Genomic DNA, 21,029 nt, shown 5'->3' with positions numbered 1-21,029 from the left:
TTTTATTGTGGGGTGCTGAAAGCAGAAATCATGTATTTGGGTTATTACTACAAACCAGGAGTGTAGCAGGATCCCCAGCACCTATACCTAAGCTGGTTCTCTTGATTACTTGTCCTTACTTGGGACTAGTCTGTAAGCTGCAGCAAAGGAAAGTATTTTGGTTAGAGAGCTACAGAAAAGTGCTAGGAGCAGACACTCAGCATCTCTCAGAACTAGCTGCTTACACCTGGAAATAGATCAGGGTGACAACCTGAGCAGGAGCCAGAGTTTACCAGGGTACATTGCTAAAGAGCCACAGTAATAAAACAGCAGCCCCATTCCTCCCTCCTCCACTAATCACCCCTTCCCCACACCTCCCACCCGCAGCCCCAGTGATCAGCACCTCCCCCTCCCTGCACTGGTTTCGTGGTGTGCAGGAGGCTCTGGAGGAGAGGAGCAAGGGCATAGCAGGCTCAGGGGAGGGGGCAGGGCCTGTGGAAGAGCCAGGGGTGGAGCAGTGAGCACCCCCTGGCACATCGAAAAGTTGGCCCCTGTAGCACCAGCACTAGAGTTGGTGCCGATACAAGGAGCAACTCTTCAGACCTTAATGTGCAGCATGTGGCTCCAGCATGAGCCTCTGAAACAGACAGGCTACCTGTAAAAGCCCCATCTAGTGGTATCTGCTTTCATTACAAGGCTCACTTTCCTTCTTGCCTTCCTCTGCAAGAGTGGCCAGTGTTGCTAGAGCAGAAGGGAAGAGCGAGGCCAGCTGCTCTGACCCACCTCAGCTAAAAGCAGTTTTGAGAGAAGCAGAGTCAGTGCCCCTGCTGCCTCTCAATCACCCAGATCAAGCTTTTCAGCTCTGCTGCCTTTCTAACTACCAAGCTGTCTGTGAAGTAGAGTTTGCATAAGAGACCCGAAGATGGCACTGTTGTCTTTGGAAAGACTTTCCTCTCCACCATAAACTTAAGATTGCTGAATAGCAGAATAGCCATCAGTAGGGATGCACACCTTGCATAGTCTTCTTTGCCTGAGTCTCCAGTCCCTGGAAAGGGTTTGTAATGGGGTGCTCCACTCACCACTAGCATGGCACGGCCTCCTAGTCACTCTGGCAATTAGCTCTCAAAGTCAATGCTCCTTCCTGTGGTTGTGCACCATCACTATCTCTCTCAGGTCTAGGGTTGCCAACTTTCTACTTGCACAAAGCCAGACACCCTTACCCCACCCCCACTCACTCCACCTGTTGCTCAATTGCCTGCCCCACCCTCACTCACATGCTCATTGTCACCAGGCTGGAGCAAGGGGTATGTGAGGGTTCTGGCTGGGAGCAGGGATGAAGGAAGGTGCCCCAGGCTGGGACTAAGGGGGTTAGAGTGCAGGGGGTGTGAGGGCTCTGGCTGCAGGCTCTGGGGTGCAGTTTAGGATGAAGGGTTTGGAGTGCATGCCAGGCTGGGATTGAGGGGTTCAGAGGGCAGGAGGGGGAAATCAGGGGCCAAGTGGGGGGAGGAGGGTGCATGCTCTAGGCAGTGATTACCTCAGGCCACTCCCAGAAACAGTGGCATATTCCCCCTCTGGCACCTACACAGAGGCGTAGCCAGGCAACTCTGCACACTGCCCTATCCACTGCCCATAGTTCCCAGCCAGTGGGAGCCACAGAGCTAGTGCTTGGGGTAGGGGCAGCATGCAGAGACCCCCTGACTGCCCCTATGCATAGGGGCCAGAGAGGGATATGCTACTGCTTCCAGGAGCCACAGCAAACAAGGAGCCTGCCTTAGCCTTGCTGTGCCACCAACCAGTCCTGCAAGAGCCAGTCAGCAGTGCTGACCAGAGCAACCAGGGTCCCTTTTTGACTGAGCAGTCTGGTTGACATTTGGACACCTGGCAACCCCACCTGAGTAAGGTCTAAAGTGCCTCATCCTAGGGAGGACAGTATCCTCTTCATGATTTAGCCAAGCAGCCATGTCACTTACCATTTCCCCCACTTCCAGGGTATATTAAAGTTCTTTCTTCATTAGAAGTAGGCAGTTTTCCTATTCTTCACCTGAGGTGCTACACCCTTGGCATCTGGCAGGAGAACTCAGGCCTACTCTCTACTCCAGGTTCTAATTCAGGGACCCTTGACCCATCAGTTCTGCCTCTTCCACAGACTGCTTCCTACAACTTCTAGTATCTCTCCTTGTTCTGGGTGGGCTAGTTCCAAGTCCACACCCCAGGAAGCAATGGCAGCTTTTCCTAGGAGCCCTTGTTTGCTGCCAGTTTCCTGGCTTTATAGGCCTCACCTATTCCTGCCCAGCTGAGCCTGCTTTCAGTCTTCCCTTCTCCTTGGCTCCCCCTCCAGGTGCAGCCTGTGGAGTTAATTGGCCTGCCTGGCCATCTTAACCTCTTCTAGTTGTGTGTGGGTGGTGTATTGTCTAGCACAAATTGGGCTGTCTGGTTTTAGGAGGCATAGGTAAGAGAGGAAAGATCTGCCTTAGGCTAAGAGTAGTGGGTGAGAGAGAGGAGTGCAGGTGTGCTAACAGAAGGCTTTTTTTTAATTCTGTTCCTGTGGCTTCCATGATCAGAAACAGGTTTGTGGTGTTTTCTAGTTTATCCGCTGTTGGTTGGTTTTAGAATATTCTTTCCTTCTTGTGTTTGTCTTCCTGTGATTAGTTTAATGTTGTATTTTTAAAGGTTTTTATGTTTAGTATTTGTCTGTTGTATATTATGGGAATGTTATTGTTTCATATTTGTTTCATAGTTGACTCTTTGCCCAGTTAATAGGTCTTGTTAATTATTCTGAGTAGTCTTGGATGGATTTTTAAAAACTGTAAGACGGTTAATTGGGTTTATTGGTTTAAAATATGTTGTTGAATTGCACAAAATAATTTTTTATTGGTATGTAACTGTTTCTTAAAGAAAAAATCATGTACAGTTCTAGTGTACTTTTTTTGTTAATCTAGTACAGATTTTTTTAAATAACAATACAAGCGTATTAAAGTCAACTGTTGCTTTTTTATTTCTTTAGAATTTCTGATTATTCCATATGAATGATTTGCTAACTATGTAATTCTCAGGTTGTTGGTATATCTTAGTATAGTAAGTTTATAGAGACCTTAATTTTGGGATGTCACTATACAGCTGTAGCAACAGTACCTATTGAGCTACAGTTAGGGAGAGGTTTTTGCCTTTCAAACTCTTTGATTATAACATATTTATGTAAATAAATTCTGTAACTGTCTTAAGGAATGTTTAGAGTTGTGAGGATGATACTTGAAGGCATTTGTGTTAGAAGTAATCCTCCAATATAAAAGTGTTTGAAAACCACTGTAGTGGATGTTCCTGGTCTTCTGCTACAGGGGAAACTAATGGGAGAAAAAGGCAGGGAGTTTAAAAAGAATGAAAGGGTAGAAGTTAAGGTGAAAGAAGATGCAGAAGCAGTCAGTATGAAAAATAAACCTCTCCAAATTTCACTAGTGAAAAGCATATTAGCGTGGGGAAAGGGAGTTTCTTTTCTTCAGAAGTGGTTCTCTTTTCCCTTTTTAAAGGTTTCTTGTATATAGAGATGGTGAAAGATGCTGGATAGACATCTTTGAAGGCTAAAATCTTCTGACCACAGAAGAGGTGTAGCTAAGTGCATAGTACAAAGAAATAATAGACTATGTAATTGAGCAAAAAGGTTCTTCTCTGTGTTTTCTTTTTGCAGGAAGGGATTCGTTATTTCCACAGCTGAGTTAGTATCCAGAGTATTTAATGATGAAATTATTACAAAACTGAAATGTTGGAGCAAGGGGTTTTCCAGCATTCTGTTCGCTTTTTGACTGCCACTGCATATTGAGTGGATGTTTTCAGAGAACTATCCACAATGACTCCAAGACCTTTCTTGAGTGGTAACAGCTAATTTAGACCCCATCATTTTATATGTATAGTTGGAATTATGTTTTCCAATGTGCATTACTTTGCATTTATCAACATTAAATTTCATCTGCCATTTTGTTATCCAGTCACCCAGTTTTGAGAGATCCTTTTGTAGCTCTTCGCAGTCTGCTTGGGTCTTAAATATCTTTAGTAATTTTTGTATCATCTGCAAATTTTGCCACATGCCCGGGTTTGCTCTAGACCTTATCTTCAGACTGGGTTTGGATGTAGAGAACACAAAAATCGCTCCCCTGTCCTGAACAGATCGGGGACTTCTCTGCTTGGAGAAAGTGGCACAGTAGGTAGAGGGTATCGTGGTCTGCACACACAAGCTCATGGATCCAGTTGGTGTCCTCTGAGAATCCCACCCAACCAACAGGCCAATGACTTCTAGCCACAACCACATGTTGAGCAAGACCATAGACCAGGGGTGGGCAAACTTTGTGCCCCAAGGGCCACATCTGGGAATAGAAATTTTGGGGTGGGCCATGGATGCTCACAAAATTGGGATTGGGGTACAGGAGGGGATGAGGGCTGTGGTTGGGGGTGTGGGCTCCAGGGTGGTGCCAGAAATGAGGAGTTCAGGGTGCGGCAGGGGGCTCCGGGCTGCGGCAGGGTTCCGGCTGGGGGTATGGGCTCGGGGTGGGGCTGGAGATGAGGATTTTGGGGTGTAGGAGGGTTCTCTGAGCTGGGACCGAGGGATTTGGAGGGTGGGAGGGGGCTCCAAGTTGGGGTGCGGGCAGGGGTGCAGGCTCTGGCTGGTGATGTGGGCTCTGGGGTGGGGCTGGGGATGAGGGGGTTGGGGTGCAGGAGGGTGCTCCAGGCTGGGATCGAGGGGTTTGGAGGGTGGGAGGGGGATCAGGGCTGGGGCTTGGGGCACAGGGAGATGCTTAGGGGTGCAGGCTCCAGGCAGTGCTTACCTCCGGTAGGTCCCAGCCAATGGGAGTTTCTGGGGTGGTGCTTGGGGCGGGGGCAGAGTGCAAAGTGGAGCCCCCTGGCTGCCCCTCTGCATAGGAGCCAGAGGGGGGCCATGCCACTGCTTCTGGGAGCTGCATGGAGCAGCCCCTGACCCTGCTCCCCGGCTGGAGCGCCAGAGCGTGGCAAGCCCGAGACCCCGCTCCCCAGCAGGAGCTCAAGGGCCAGATTTGGCCTGCGGGCTGTAGTTTGCCCACCCCTGCCATAGACACACTGGTGGCTAAACCAATGTCCTGTTCTCGTTTCTCTCTTCTTTCCAATTGCTCCCTGAGATCATCATGATTCCTTGATGTGACAGAATGGAGTGGGAGTTAAGGAATCCCGAATATATTGACACAAAACAAGAGGAAGAAAAAGCAGACCTCAAGAAATTCCTGAAATACTCCTCTACAGCCATAGTCTTTTTCTCAACTGCTACTAAATCACACTTTTCTGGACTATCTCTTCATCAATCCAGGCTACTTCCATACTCCTTGTGAAGAACTCTTTGCTTATAATAGTTATGAAGATTGCTCACACCCCTCTCTTGGTGACATGAACTATACGGTGGTCACCACCAAAAGCACATCTCCCTGATGCCTTGCTCTCTATAGAATACTCGTTCAAATTAACGATCTCTGGTCTCCATCTGTAAGGTGCTCTATGGTATGGGCCCAAGCTGCTGAAAAGAAAGTCTCAGAACCTAATCTCCCTCAACAGCTACATAGTGCTGTTAGTGCTACATAGCAAAGGGGAGAGCTTTCCTGGCAGCTGGTCCAAGATTATTGAGCGCCACTCCGGAAGAGGCAATAACTGCCACAGCTCTTACCACATGGAAGTGGGGTGTAAGCCTCACCTCTTTAGTGTAGCTGTCCCACAGGAACAATAGAGGCGATGTGCCAACAATATTAATTCCACGTGAGGAAGAAGAAGCTAGACCTCACTGGATCTTTATACTGTGTGTTCAGTCTGAGTAAGGTATAAATAGATGTACACCTCTCATGCTACCATGTCCCATATATGGAAAGCAGCATGTGACAAAAACCCAAATAAGAAAGAGAAACACATTATTCATGCAGGTCATTTAAAAAATACTGTCGGTTTCATCCCTTTACTATGAATAACTTTAACCTTAGCTTCATAAATCTTGCTTTTGTTGTTGAAAGTTATTTACATTAGAAGTGGGGAGGGGGGGAGAGACCAAATGTAGAGAGTTTCAATAACGTCCCAACTAAAATGAGTGCACCTTGAAATGAGATATAGATGTGTCCTTTCTGTACCTATGTTGAACTAGTTAACCCTTCATTTTCCACACTTAACTAAATTCAGCAACAGTTTTACTTTGTGATTGTGTTCTAATGTATTTAGTTAGGATTTATTTTTTCTTAATCAATAGAGGTTCACCTCCATGTCTCAGGTCTAGATAAAAATAAAGCCAGTGTTTTCACCCTTCATATCTTTACAGTCCAAAAAAAAATCTGGATTGGGAGTACTTAAAAATGGAGAAAAAAAAATAAGATGTGGGAAAGGATCTAGTGTATTAAACAATTTTTTCAAGAGGGAGGGAGTATGAACAAAATATAACATAATGTATAGACTATAGAAGTTCATCTAGAAATAGTGTCTGTCTTTCCTTTAATACTTCCAGATGGACAAACTATTTGCGACTTTTACAAAGTACCATGCTTTTCCTATCTGCTTCATCAGCTCAGAGAAAAACATGCATTTCTGTCTTGTGCTGTTAAGAGTGGGGAGTATTACTGAACTGAATGCTGAGAGAATCATGGCTTGGGCAGCAAGTTCCATCTCTCTCAGGAGTCTCTTAGCAGCCAGTCACAGAGATGCATTGCAGTTCCAGATCAGGCTTTATTAATCTCCTGATGCAAGTTTGTGCTGTGATATAGATGCTTAATTGTGTAGCTGGGAGGAGGATGGGAACTTGGTCAGGGAAAATGGTGTCCCAGAATGAAGGCGGAGTTGAAAACCATGCAACCCTTTAGAGATCATCCTGTTATTGGGAGCTGCTGTAAAAGGGAACTGGTCACCATCTTTTTATGTGTCTTGGCTCAGACTCTACACATTCAAATAGATCTGGTTCTTACTGCAGGAAAAATAATATTTTCTTCCTGACTCAGTTCTTACTGCTGCTGTTCTCTGTAATAGCTGTGGGTTTGGTTGTTATCTGTAATTTGCTGTGGTTTACTTTTTTTTCTTTTTTCTTTGAGTGTGTGTAAGGTGAATGAACAAATCTGCATGTTGTTGTGTTTGTAAATCTTCGTGAGTTTAGCCAATAAAAGCACAGGTGAAGGGAAGCAATACAAGTTTAGTAAGGTTTACAAGCAAGTAATACAACTTTTATTTCTATTATCTTGAGGAATAAATCCTCATGTGACTTTGGCTAATGTCTTACTACGCCAGTAGAGTCCAGTACCTACTTAGAAATAAAGGGTTCTTGACAAAGCATTCAGACTCTGTCTATATATTGCTTTGATTCAGAAGTGGAAAGTATCATTTTTCTTTACCATAATTGGGGTAAGATTCTGTCTGTCTCTCTCTGGTAAATCTAGCCCTGTATTAAGGACAGTGTAGAAGCAGTCCAGGGAAGGAACTGAGCCCACTACCTACCCCCTCCACCCACTCCCTACATGCCTGTGTTTGAGGAACTACTGGGTATGGAACCTCTACATCCGATGCTAGAAGGAGAGGTGGAGATATTATTCTGTATTGTGTATGCTGCCGCACGACTGCTTAGGGATAGGCCATAATCTGTCCCTTGGGATTTTTTTGTTCCTGAAAATCGTGTTCCTAGTGATTAATCAAATGCCATTCAAAGGGAAACAGTGAGGTAAATGAGGATAAAAAATTGACTTTTTAAAAATATACTGGGCCAAATTCTGGTATAAAGCTAGAATAACTATTAACTTAATTGAGCTTGGATTTATGCTAATATAACACAATGCAATTTGGCCCATTATTTTTTAATTAGATACTGGTCACCATTCTGCTCTCAATTAGGTGCAACCCAACACATCAGAATTTGGCTCAATTCCCTTTTAATGTGGATTATATAAGGAGATAAATATTGCATTCGTGGTATGCTCCTTCTCTTCTTTCAGCGGGAAAGCAGTGCATTAGGCAGTTGCAATCTATTCCTGAGTGATACAAAATCATTTTCTGAATATCTGTTTTATTTCTCTTCTGTTAACAGTTTCATAAAGGTTGTTTGTTGTGCCTTTTCTCTTTAGGCCATTCCACGTAGAGCCTTCAAATATTGTCAGTGTGAATGATGACACACAAAGAGTTACAGATGAAGCCTCAGCAATGAATAAGCGGATTCATTACTATAGCAAGCTCACTTCTCCTTCAGATAGGGCACTGGTAAGGAAAAGATGGGTTAAAGATGCCATTAATTAACAGACATGACATGCAGGGTGTAGTGGGTATTGTAAGTGCCTGACTTCTGCAATTTACAGCTGAAAAATAAAAAGGAAAAACCCCAGTTAAAACAAACCTTGAGGATTGCTTTTAAATGAGGTCTTATTGGCTGAGCATGCTTGAGTTTACATAGAACCACAAGTCACAACTGCCTGCTTAGGTGGAGAAAAATATGACTAAGAGATGCAAACAGTCCTGAGTCTTACAATATTGGCCCAGTCTTAATACTTGGTCAACAGAACTTTAATAAAAACATATTTAAGTTGTCAACATGGAAATCTAGGCACCTAAATTTAGGTATCCAAGCCTGTTTAGGGCATTTTCTGTGTATAGCCTGTCACTGTCATGTTTTGCTTGTTTAAGTCAACTATTTATGTATAATTGAAGCATCAGAAATTCTTTGTTACTAATACATCTTGTTTTATCCATCTATTAGATTGCTCCTGATCATGTACTTCCAGCTCCAGAAGAAATGTATGTGTACAGTCCATTAGGAACTGCTTTCAAAATCGATGGTTGCACGGATGGTTATGGCAAAAACTCCAGCATAGTGACAATGTATGTTAAGTACTTTCTTGTATGGTAGCCCAAAATTGCATTATTTTGGAAGTTGTCTATTGTAAATTTAATAACTTTGTTTTTAAAAAGTTGGCATGAAATAACAATGCTCCTTAATTCTCTGTGTTCTTCAGATTTATGATCTGGAATACAATGATGGGCACATCTATACTAAGTATGCCCTGGGGTATAAAACAGGTAAGATCAATGTGTATTCAAAAAAAATTTGCATGGAAAAAATTTGCAGTGTTCTTTTGTTCTATTTGAATCAACATTTATTGTTAACGCACAAAAATATAAATGTATTTCTCCTCTTAAACAGGCAGGATTTACCACTGGAATCTGTTTGATCTTGTTAATGGGCAGCTTGACACTTTATTGCTGTTACAGAGTTGTGAAATCACGGACAATGATACGTAAGACTCTGTTACGTTACACAAAGTCTTCTTGTGTGAGATCTTGAGATCCTGAATGATGATGATTTTTATTATTACTGTTTTTGTTTGTGTTTCTGCCAGTGTTTGTCTGAATATTTCTTTGATTTACTGTTCATTAGATATGGGACCAAACAAAAATGCCTCATTTGTCTGCCCCTGAACTTTGGGGAAGTTTGGGTTCTGGATTGAGACTTTGTGGCTTGGGGCCCATCTCCTCCTGTCACATTGCTGCTTTAATTTATAAGGACCTGTTTCTTCTTAAGCAAATTTAACCACATCTGAACTCCTTCAGTCAAACTCCACCAACCATCTGATGTAATAGAAATCAAGTTATGGAACAGAATGTTGTCCCCTGACAAGTGTATTTTAAGTTTGGTGGCATTTATCTAGCAGTGAAAGGAGACTTATTTTACTTTGAGTCAGAGTTCTATGTAAACAGCACAATCTCTCTTAATCAGAGTATTTTCATGTTTTATCACCTGTTTCATTTTTTGTGTGTATTTTTGTCTTTATTCAGCTTTAATAGATACCTCAAACTGGGAATTCCCAGATGTTTGCAAGTACTATTTTGGATCCTTTGGTCAATGGTCCAGTCTTTTATTTTCAATGGTGTCTCTTGTTGGAGCCATGGTTATTTACTGGGTACTTATGTCCAACTTCCTGTTCAACACAGGAAAATTTATATACAGTAAGTATCAGTGTTTAAGTCTTTTCAGTTTGGTGTGAATCAAAATTCTAGGGACTGAAAAATGGGGACAAATTATCAGTCAGCTTTTTTGTAGCACTGGAGAAATTTAATTTTGAGCACCAATTTATAACCTCTCTAAAAGTTCTACAGTTCTCCAGGTGCATGCTTTTCTTTGAGTGATTTTCAGTTAGACTTTCTTTAAAGAGCATCACAAAGCAAGGATGACTTTTGTTACCTCTTCTGCTTGCTGTAATTAGTGTGTGTGTGTGTGTGTGTGTGTGTGTGTGTGTGTCTATTACTTTTCCATGCTGATGGACCTGTGTGTGTTTAGTGTATTGATATACATACACACAATAGATTTGGTCCTATTCTTGACAGCAAGTTAAAGAAGTATGGGCTGGATGAATGCACTATAAGGTGGGTAGAAAGTTGGCTAGATTGTAGGGCTCAACGGGTAGTGATCAATGGCTCCATGTCTAGATGGCAGCCAGTATCAAGTGGAGTGCCCCAAGGGTTGGTCCTGGGGCCGGTTTTGTTCAATATCTTCATAAATGATCTGGAGGATGGTGTGGATTGCACTCTCCGCAAATTTGCAGATGTTACTAAACTAGGAGGAGTGGTAGATACGGTGGCAGGTAGGGATAGGATACAGAGGGACCTAGACAAATTGGAGGATTGGGCCAAAAGAAATCTGATGAGGTTCAACAAGGATAAATGCAGGGTCCTGCACTTAGGACGGAAGAATCCAATGCACCGCTACAGAATAGGGACCGAATGGCTAGGCAGCAGTTCTGCGGAAAAGGACCTAGGGGTGACAGTGGACGAGAAGCTGGATATGAGTCAACAGTGTGCCCTTGTTGCCAAGAAGGCCAATGGCATTTTGGGATGTATGAGTAGGGGCATAGCCATCAGATCGAGGGACGTGATCGTTCCCCTCTATTCGACATTGGTGAGGCCTCATCTGGAGTAGTGTGTGTCCAGTTTTGGGCCCCGCACCACAAGAAAGATGTGGAAAAATTCGAGAGAGTCCAGCGAAGGGCAACAAAAATGATTAGGGGTCTGGAACACATGAGTTATGAGGAGAGGCTGGGGGAACTGGGATTGTTTAGTCTGCAGAAGAGAAGAATGAGGGGGGATTTGATAGCTGCTTTCAACTACCTGAGACGTGGTTCCAAAGAGGATGGTTCTAGACTATTCTCAGTGGTAGAAGATGACAGGACAAGGAGTAATGGTCTCAAGTTGCAGTGGGGGAGGTTTAGGTTGGATATTAGGAAAAACTTCTTCACTAGGAGGTTGGTGAAACACTGGAATGCGTTACCTAGGGAGGTGGTAGAATCTCTTCCTTAGAAGTTTTTAAGGTCAGGCTTGAGAAAGCCCTGGCTGGGATGATTTAGTTGGGGATTGGTCCTGCTTTGAGCAGGGGGTTGGACTAGATGACCTCCTGAGGTCCCTTCCAACCCTGATATTCTATGATTCTACATACTTCTTTAATTCAGTGAATGAGAGTTAGTTTTTCACAGAGGTAAAGCAAGGTGTCTTATACAAAGAAGATAATGATACATTTATCATGGGTTATAATGCCCTGAATCACTGGAGAGTCTCTCATAGCTATGAGAGAAGTTCAATGGATACATGGGAACTGACACCAGGAAATGACCCATGTAATCTAAAGCTGCTTTTAGTATTGTGGAGATAAAGACAATCAAGCTGCAAGTGAAATAATCAGGTGTCTTTTAGATGGGATTGAGACTATTCATTTGGGAGTTACTGAGAAACTGCAAAACTCTATTCTACCTCTCTCATTTCAGTCCTAAAAATTTACAGAAAGAAGGAACAGGATAACAGCAGGAGTAGAGCAATCATAGTAAAATTCTTTTTCTTATTTTCAGATTATGTGCATGACATTAACGTAACAGATCTTGTTCCTGGTACTAATGGGAGTAATAGAGGTAAGAAAAGCAAAATAATACTGTGTTCCACAGTAAAATAACTCTCTAAAGGATATTACATGCAGTGATGTAGCCATGTCAGTCCAAAGATATTAGAGAGACTAGGTGGGTGAGGTACAGTAGAACCTCAGAATTACGAACACTTCAGGAATGAAGGTTCTTTATAACTCTAAACAGAACATTATGGTTGCTCTTTCAAAAGTTTATAACTGAACATTGACTTAATACAGCTTTGAAACTTTACTATGCAGAAGAAAAATGCTGCTTTCTCTTTATATTTTTTTAGTAGTTTACATTTAACGCAGTACTGTACTGTATTTACTTTTTTCCATCTCTGCTGCTGCCCAGTTGTGTACTTACGCTTCCAAATGAGGTTTGTTTGTAACTCGGCTGTTCGTAACTCTGAAGTTCCAGTGCAGTGGTTCTCAACCCGTGGGCCACTTGCGGCCCATCAGCACCCAGCTGCCGCCGATGTGACATCCTCAGGGCCATACATGTAGTATTGGATGCGGCCCACAATGATGACTGTAATATCTTTATTGGACCAACTTTTGTTGGTGAGAGAGACAAGCTTTTGAGCTTACATAAAGCTCTTCTTCAGACCTGAAGGGTGAAAATTCTGACCTGAACTCTTTGTAAGCTTGACGGCGTATCTTTCTCACTATCAGTTAAGGAGAGAAATCCTGGAGTTTCCAGTAAGGACAGGAGAGGCTGAGGGAACACTCAGCCCAGCTCTGGGAGCCTTTCATCATAAAACCCAAACCTATCTTGAATTCGAATGGGTTTTTGTACTTTGCAATATTTTACACAACCCTACACTAAAAAGCTACATTAACTCTGGCTATGTCTACACTAGCAGAGTTACATCCCTGGCAGTTACAGTGCCGCTCAGAGCACTGAAGGGAAACGGCTGTTGTGTGTTCACACTGTCAGCTGCCCGCACAATAGCGTGTTCACACTTGCGGCACTTGCAGCGCAGAGCATCTCTTCCTCTTCTGCCACTAAGAGTTGTGGGAAGGCGGAGGGCATTGCAGGGCATTCTGGGTCCTGTCCCAATGCCCCATGATGCATTGCTTTGCATCCCAGCAATCCCTTTGCTGCCATTCGCATTTGGCTCCATCTTTCAACGGTTTGTGTACTACGCGCACTGCCTCTTTGGTCTGCAGGAATGGATCCCGAACTGCTGACCAGCATGCTGCTCACTCTCACTAACATATCACAAGTGGCAGTGGAGTTATTCCTTAAACTACAAAGGCAAGAGGAGTGCAACTTTGGTTGGTTTTTTACAGCGCTGCAATGGCGCAGTTTCTGCGCACGAAGTGGCTTGGCCGTGTGTACACCTTGGGAGTTACAACGCAGAAAGCTGCTTTACTGTGCAGAAACTTGCCAGTGTAGATAAGGCCTCCAACTCTTTGCTAAACAAGGGCGAAAATTCTCAGAGCTACCAAGTTTTGCATAGTTCCATGTGTGATGTGTTGTGCACATTATTTAATGAGCTAATTTGCATTTTTTAAAATAATTTGTGTATAATCATAAACTTCCGCTTTTATGGTCAATGCATCATTCCCGAACAAGTGTCAGGAAGAGGAGATGGAGCTGCACAGAACTTGTGGGGAGAATGGGCAATGGATGTCTTGGGGTGCTGGGGAGGGTGAGGGTCTGGTTAAGCTGGTGGGTTTTGAATGTGGAGATAAACCCATCCCTCAGCAGTTTAGCCCTGCTGAAGTACAGTACCCACTGCACTGTACTCCAAAGGACAAGGTTCTACATGATACCTGGACATACACAAATCTTTAACTGTCCTGGGACCCCCACCTCCTCCTGGTACCCTCCTTTCCCCCACTCCCCTCAGCGCTGATGTGTTTTTTGTGATCTACGGGTTTCTGGGATAAGTGGGTGGAATGATACATGTTGTTGGGGTTGAGTGGGTACTGGGATGTTTGGGAATGCTGGGGTGGGTGGCAAGGGAACTGGGGTCTCTCTCTGGGGGATTGGTGGCTAGAGTGTCTCTGGAGAGGAGGGTCTTGGGGAGTCAATCTGGGAAGTGGCTGAGGCACTCAGAGGCTCTGTCATCTACTGTCTCCACCAGCCAGGTTACCCACTTGCTCCTGCACTTTTCTCTCACTATTGCTGCACCTTCCCCCATTCAGATCCAGCAGGAGGTGCAGCCAGAGGAGAGGCAGACATTTTGTCAGGCTGCCTGAAGCCACAGTGCCACAATCTTCTCCAGTGACCAAAAGGTGCAACTGCAGCTTCTGCAGGCAGGCAGGACAGGGCTGTCAGATGCTTGAATGTCACTTGGCAGCCCTGGATACTTCTCTGCTAAACAGAAAGGGATCAAATCAGTAGGGACAAAAGCATTTTTGTCAAGGGTTTGTGAAACAATGGAGAGAAAAACAATTAGAAAACAGTAATTAAAATTACGCTTTCACTTTAAATTTCAGAAAAGTCAAAATACTATCTAGAGTTTTGTCTGTAGGTTATTGTAACCTGGCAGGCTTGCTGCCAGCATGGGAGGAAGAGATTAACAGGATACAAAGCATTATGAAGTACAAAGGTATAAATGGAGACTAGGAGAACATTAGGACAGGTTCATATTTCAAAGTACAAGACAGGAATTGCTGTTTGCATTTTTCCACAAAAAGCTAAGTACACACCATAAGTTAAACTGTAAACATTTTAGGGGTCTCCTATTCTAGGTGTCTCATCCTCCGTAATGTTTGGTGGCTGTGACTGGTACACCAACCATATGACACTGCAATTTGTGTTAATTCAAGAGTTTTGGAACAGCCACTGACTGTATTTGCTCTCTTGAGATGTGTACAAAACCACGTGTCCACTGCTGTTAATGCCGGCGCCCAGCTTCCACGCACAGCCAGGTGCGTTCACTTGCGCACTCAGGCGTGCCGTCGGCCGTGCACTTGCTCATCCGCACAGAGGCAGCTTTGCAGACACTGCTATGTGTGCATGCACTGCAGCACAGGCAAGCTGCTCGGACACGGGGACACACACACACACACACACACACACACACACACACGTATGCACTTTGGAGTACGCACCGCTACGCGCACACACTCTTGCATACAGACCGCTATGCACACATGTCCGCAGTCATGCATGCCCCTGGATGTTGATCCTGTGCAGCAGTCAGCTCAGACTGCAGGCCTAGTTGGTATTGCTTGTCCTCACATTCAGCTGTTAAGTTGTGATAACTCTCTGCACTCAGTGCTGAGGTGAAGGAGCTACCAGCTGAGAGCGCAGGGAGAAGAGGGTATCGCCCAGCAGTGAAAACGTAGGCTATGTCTGCGCTTGGAGCTGGGGGAGTGATTCCCAGCTCACATAGACATGCTCACACTAGTTCTCATCAAGCTAGTATGCTAAAAATAGTAGTGTAGCCACAAGACCATGGGCAGTGGTGGCACAGGCCAGCTGCTCCAAGTACACCCCTACAAAGTCTAGCGGGTTTAGGCTCAGGGCAGTTAGCCTGTGCCACTGCTTGCCTCTGCACATGCTACAAGGGCTACACTACTGTTTTTAGTGCCCTAGCACAAATATGTTCTGTTCAAGCTGGGAATCACACCTCCAGCTCCAAGCATAGATGTAGCCTTAGTGGTAGGCCCGAATGGATGGAGGCAAGCAGAGGAGCAGCAGCTGCGCTGCCAGAGTACTGCTTCTGAGTGCTCCTAGGCTCCCAGTGGTAGAACTTACTCCCTCGGAGATTCAGGTACTGAATTTGTGGACTCATTGCATAGCTTTCATGTAAACAAAGCCCTGTTCTTTGTTTTTGTTCTTTCAGTCATCTGTCCAGGTACTGCCAATAAGGATCAACCAGGCAACAGAAGTGGGATGTTTGCTTCTGTCAATAACACAAGCTTTGAGCTGTTTGAGGAGTGGTGGAGCAAATCACGAACTGTACCATTTTATCTGATCGTTGTTGTTCTGCCCCTTCTGAATCTTAAGTCTCCCTCTTTCTTTGCGAAGTTTAACATTCTAGGTAGGTAATAACATTCCTGGATTGTTGATTTATTATTGGTAAAATACGTAGCAAATACAGCGAAACCTGTAGTAATGACCCCACCTCCGGTGGCCAACTCCTTGTCTTAAGCAAACTCTTTGCTGGAAACCTTGGAGATATTTCACTGTTTTGTTTGACCTTTTAGTGAATGATCAGCCTTTGCAAGGGAGTTGGGTATTGCTGCTCCCGTGGGTAACCCTTTAAATAGGTTTCATTGTATCTAGAGTAAATATTAAGTGATTAAATATACACTGTTCTTATTAGCTTTTTACATATAAAATAACATCAGCACAACAGCATTCAGCAGAATCTCTGCTAGTTGTAGTTTGCACTAATTGGCATCTTGGTGAATTATTTCACCCAAAAGGCCAACAAGTAAATGGGTATGGAGAAAGCTACTTTGCACTACTAGTGAGAGTCCCTGCAGGTACACCTGAGGAAGTTGGTTGGGAATCTCATTCTGCTGCTGCCCATGCTCAACCAGTGCTGTGGATAACTGGGGACAATAGTTTCCTGGGTTATTAATCCAGCACCTATCAAGGGCACTAGACTCACTAGTGTGAATCTGGAATCTGGGATCACAGAATTAGTGTTTAAAAATTGGGATTGTCCTGCAGTTTTCAGGATGACTAGCACCCCAATTTCTTTGGGCTGGTGGCAACTAACTAGATGGGGGCCAATATAGAATGGAGCATAAATAATTTCCTGTCATGATTTATCCTGATGATGATTGTCTCTTTTTTGTGTGTGTGTGTGTGTGTGTAGGTACCGTTTCAGTTGTCTACTTAGTTTTTCTTGTTACTCTGAAGGCTGCACATCTGGGATTCCATTTAGAATTCAACTGGTTTACAGCTAATGAGTTTTTTGTACCAGGTAAAATAGCTAAAATTAAACACCATGATTAATTGTAAGCATGTATATTGTGCTTAAAATCTTTAAAGCACTTTATAAACCTTCATTGTTATCCTCCCAACACCCCTGTGAGCTACAATAGGTAAGTAAATGTTGTTGTCTGCTAATGCCTCCAGAGGGTTTAGGGAAGACTGCACTTATTAGTGCCTCCTGAAGGTTGAGTGACAAAGGTACAGGGAACCACTTTCTTCCTCCTTCCCAGTTCTCCTACATAGGAGATAGTAATAACATTGCTCCCTGGGATCCAGAAACACAGGGGTTGAAGGCTAGTCATTGCCTGGTACCTCCATTATGCACCAGCTCAGAGAAAACTTGTCTGTGGATAGGCAAGGTGAGGCCATCATTCCATCCCTCCTGTGTGCTGGCACCTTTTTCCATGTTTTATTATTTAAAGTAGTGCTCATGATAGACAAACCTAAGTGAGATTGATTTATAAAGTATAGCAAGTACTCCACTAAGTTCTTATGTGTACCCATCACCATGTGTCCAAGTGCACCTCACACCAACTCCCCACTTCTCATGGTCCTCAACCCATAATTTAGCCCTGTATTTTTAAACGCCCATTAACTGTCCTATACCTTTTTCTGTCTCTTCCTGGCAGCACTGGTTACCAATTGTTTAAGGGATATTAAAGCTCAATATATGAGGTGTCATAAACACAAGAACTTATCACGACTGGATGAATGGAGTAGGAGGCTAATGATAAAAGAGAAAAGATTCTAGTGGAGAAAAACAACTTCTGTTTCTTTTCTTTCTTGTGGAAGGCTTGGAAAGAGACACTAAGGTCATCCCCCTCTTTACAAGAGGCAGTATTACATTGGTGCTCTGAAGAGATGTATGCCTATAGTTTCTAATTGGATCATTCTTCTGGGAATGGGGGGAGTAACTTTATTCGTCATTAATATTTAATTATTGACTCAAGCATAATGTGAAGCTTGGGGACATTCATCCATCTGGTACATTTGGTTTCCCTTGTGGGTTTCCATCTTCCTTCCATGTACTGCTTTTCAAAAGAGAAGACGAATATGTAGGTTTCCCAGTCATGATACAAGTTACAACAACAACTTAACAAATGCAACACTGGCTGTTGTTACAACTAAGAACAATGACCTGAAGAGGACAACTAGGATAATCAAATATATGAAGAAATTTTAATTGGATATTGTAAAATAAAAGAGGACTAGAAGGTGGATGGTTCCACAGATGATGGGCAGTGGTGGAATCTGTCTAATCAGTGAAGTTAAATGGCCACCATTGCCACAGAGTGTCACTCACTTTCTCCGTTAAGACGTTGATTAGGATCAGTTTGTGGCTTTTTGACTGATCACGATCAAAGAAGAAGACCATATTGGTTTAAAAAAAACACACCTGGTTTAGAGGGGAAGTGAGGGCAGCTACAAAAGTATAGAACAAATGGAAGAAAGGGAAAGCTGATAGTAATGAATATAAATTAGAAGCTAGGAATTGCAGAAAATTGATAAGGGAAGCAAAGGGACACAAGGAGAAATCTATGGCCAGCAGAGTTATGGACAATAAGAAGTGTTTTAAATATGTTAGGAACAAAAATAATTTTAACAATGTTATTGGTCCATTACTAGATGGAAATTACAATATCAATAATATTTCAGAAAAGGCAGACGTGTTCAATATATATTTCTGTTCTGTATTTGGAAAATCAACAGATGATGTAGACATGTCATATATGATGATTATACTCCTTTTATTCCACTAGTTTCTCAGGAGGATGTTAAACAGCAGCTACTGAAGTTAGACATTTTTAAATCAGCAGGTCCAGAGAATTTGTGTCCAAAGGTTTTAAAAAAGCTGCTGAAGATGTCTCTGGACCATTAATGTTGATTGTCAATAAGTCTTGGAACACTGGGGAGTTCCAGAAGTTTGATAGAAAGCTAATATTTAAAAAGCATAAATGAGATGACCTGGTTAATTGTAGGCCTGACAGCCTCACATAGATCCATGGCAAGATAATAGAATGGTTGATATAGGACTTGATTAATAAATGATTAAAGTAGGGTAATGTAATTGATGCCAATTACCATGACTTTATGGAGAACAGATCAAGTTAGTTTGACTGGATCTCTCTTTTTTTTTTTTTTTTGATGAGATTACAAGTTTCATTGATAAAGCTAACAGTGTTGATGTAACATACTTAGACTTCTGCAAGGCGTTTGACTTGGTACCACATGACATTTTGATAAAACAAAAAAACAAAAACGAGAACAGTATAAAGCTAGCCTGGCATATATTAAATGGATTAAAAGTTGGCTGATAAGTCTCAAAATGTAATTGCAACTGGGGAATCATCCTCGAACAGGTGTGTTTCTAGTAGGTGTTAGGGGGCTTATTCCTTCACCCACTTACTTCCCTGGTCCTTCTCGCATGAACAGAGAGCAACAATACCCGAAGTCCAAAGGTGCAAACAATTTGATATTTATTGGGGTGAACTTCCAGCAAGCATGATTCCAGTTTCCTTCCTTAGTATCCTCCTTCCCAGCTCTGACACCACAGAGCCTTACACCTGTGTCCCTGTTCCCATTCCTACCCTTAGCCAAACATGATTCCAACTTCCTTACTCCCATTCCCTGTTCCCATTTCCCCCTTTAGCAGAACATGATTCCAATTTTCTTATCTCCATTCCCTGTTCCCATCTCCCTCCCCCACCCACCCACACACACTCACTCACTTCCTCATTGACTACAGATTATATAGTAAAACTTGAGTTCTGCTTAGGTATACCTTAACCAATCATTTTCCTGAAATGTAACTAACCAATCCTAACATATTGTAAAATGATTATGTAACCAATTATATCCCACCACCTTAATTAGTTTACACCCAGCAAAATTAATTATACAGCCGACAGAAACAATCACAGAACCAGAGAGATTATACAGACAAACAATAGCAAAGTGGGAACTATAATGATAAAACAATACAGAAGTGAGGATTTCACATCCCAGCTATGGATAAGTGAGTTCTTGCCAGACAGGATGCTATCAAACTAAGTTTCCTTTTACGTTTTCTAGGCACTTTCCTTTCTCTGGAGATGATAGGAATACAATTCTGTCCTGATAGTGCCTAACAGCCCAATAGCACCTTATTTCAATGTGACTAGTTTGGAATGTGAGGATGTGACCGTTCGCTTCCTAGCTTATGGCTGCTTCTGCTGCTTAGCCAAAGGCCTTAGCCTAAGAACAGGGCCTCAGACTGTCACAGTAAGAGAAGGCCCTTACACCAGCAGACAGTGATTTTGATTCTTTCTTTTATACCTCTAGAACTAGCCAAGTGATAAGAATACACCTAAATTCTTAAAGTACAGGCCTTTGCAGACAGGCCTGAATATCTTTATCCTAACAGTAGGATCCCACAGGGATCTGTTCTTGTCCCTATGCTATTTAACACTTTTTTATCAATGACCTGGAAAAAACATGAAAATATCACCGATAAAGTTTTCACTTGACACATAAATTGGGGAAGTGGTAAATAATGAAGAGGACAGGTCACTAATACAGAGCGATCTCAGTCGTTTCATAAGCTGAGCGCAAGCAAACACTATGCATTTAAGATAGCTTGTCATAAATTTAAAGGGACGGGTAAACCCCTTTAAAATCCCTCCTGGCCAGAGGAAAAATCCTCTCACCTGTAAAGGGTTAAGAAGCTAAAGGTAACCTCGCTGGCACCTGACCAAAATGACCAATGAGGAGACAAGATACTTTCAAAAGCTGGGAGAAGGGAGAGAAACAAAGGGTCTGTGTCTGTCAGTATGCTGCTTTTGTCGGGGATAGACCAGGAATGGAGTCTTAGAACTTTAGTAAGTAATCTAGCTAAGTATGTGGTAGATCATGATTTCTTTAAATGGCTGAGAAAAGAATTGTGCTGAATAGAGTGACTATTTCTGTCTGTGTGTCTTTTTTGTAACTTAAGGTTTTGCCTAGAGGGATTCTCTGTTTTGAATCTAATTACCCTGTAAGGTATCTACCATCCTGATTTTACAGAGGTGATTCCTTTACCTCTGTTTACTTCTATTTCTATTAAGTCTTCTTGTAAGAAAACTGAATGCTTTTTCATTGTTCTCAGATCCAAGGGTTTGGATCTGTGGTCACCTATGCCAATTGGTGAGGATTTTTACCAAACCTTTCCCAGGAAGTGGGGTGCAAGGGTTGGGAGGATTTTGGGGGGAAAGACGT

At 43.0% G+C, this 21,029-nt stretch overlaps 1 protein-coding gene across 1 annotated transcript in view; it reads left to right on the top strand.

Annotated features, from left to right (window-relative positions):
- The window catches only part of SLC38A9 (solute carrier family 38 member 9), a 70,063-nt gene that overhangs the window by 13,425 nt on the left and 35,609 nt on the right, over nucleotides 1-21,029 (top strand). Inside the window, exons 3-10 of the mRNA XM_077816855.1 lie at nucleotides 8,073-8,205; nucleotides 8,699-8,820; nucleotides 8,955-9,018; nucleotides 9,143-9,236; nucleotides 9,775-9,945; nucleotides 11,835-11,894; nucleotides 15,694-15,891; nucleotides 16,678-16,785. Coding sequence (XP_077672981.1) covers nucleotides 8,073-8,205; nucleotides 8,699-8,820; nucleotides 8,955-9,018; nucleotides 9,143-9,236; nucleotides 9,775-9,945; nucleotides 11,835-11,894; nucleotides 15,694-15,891; nucleotides 16,678-16,785 — 950 coding nt within the window. The remainder of the gene's footprint in view (nucleotides 1-8,072; nucleotides 8,206-8,698; nucleotides 8,821-8,954; nucleotides 9,019-9,142; nucleotides 9,237-9,774; nucleotides 9,946-11,834; nucleotides 11,895-15,693; nucleotides 15,892-16,677; nucleotides 16,786-21,029) is intronic.

Source organism: Eretmochelys imbricata, chromosome 5 (assembly GCF_965152235.1).
Source record: "Eretmochelys imbricata isolate rEreImb1 chromosome 5, rEreImb1.hap1, whole genome shotgun sequence".
In the NCBI taxonomy this organism is placed as follows: domain Eukaryota; kingdom Metazoa; phylum Chordata; order Testudines; family Cheloniidae; genus Eretmochelys; species Eretmochelys imbricata.
This window is presented reverse-complemented; position numbering and strand designations above follow the sequence as displayed.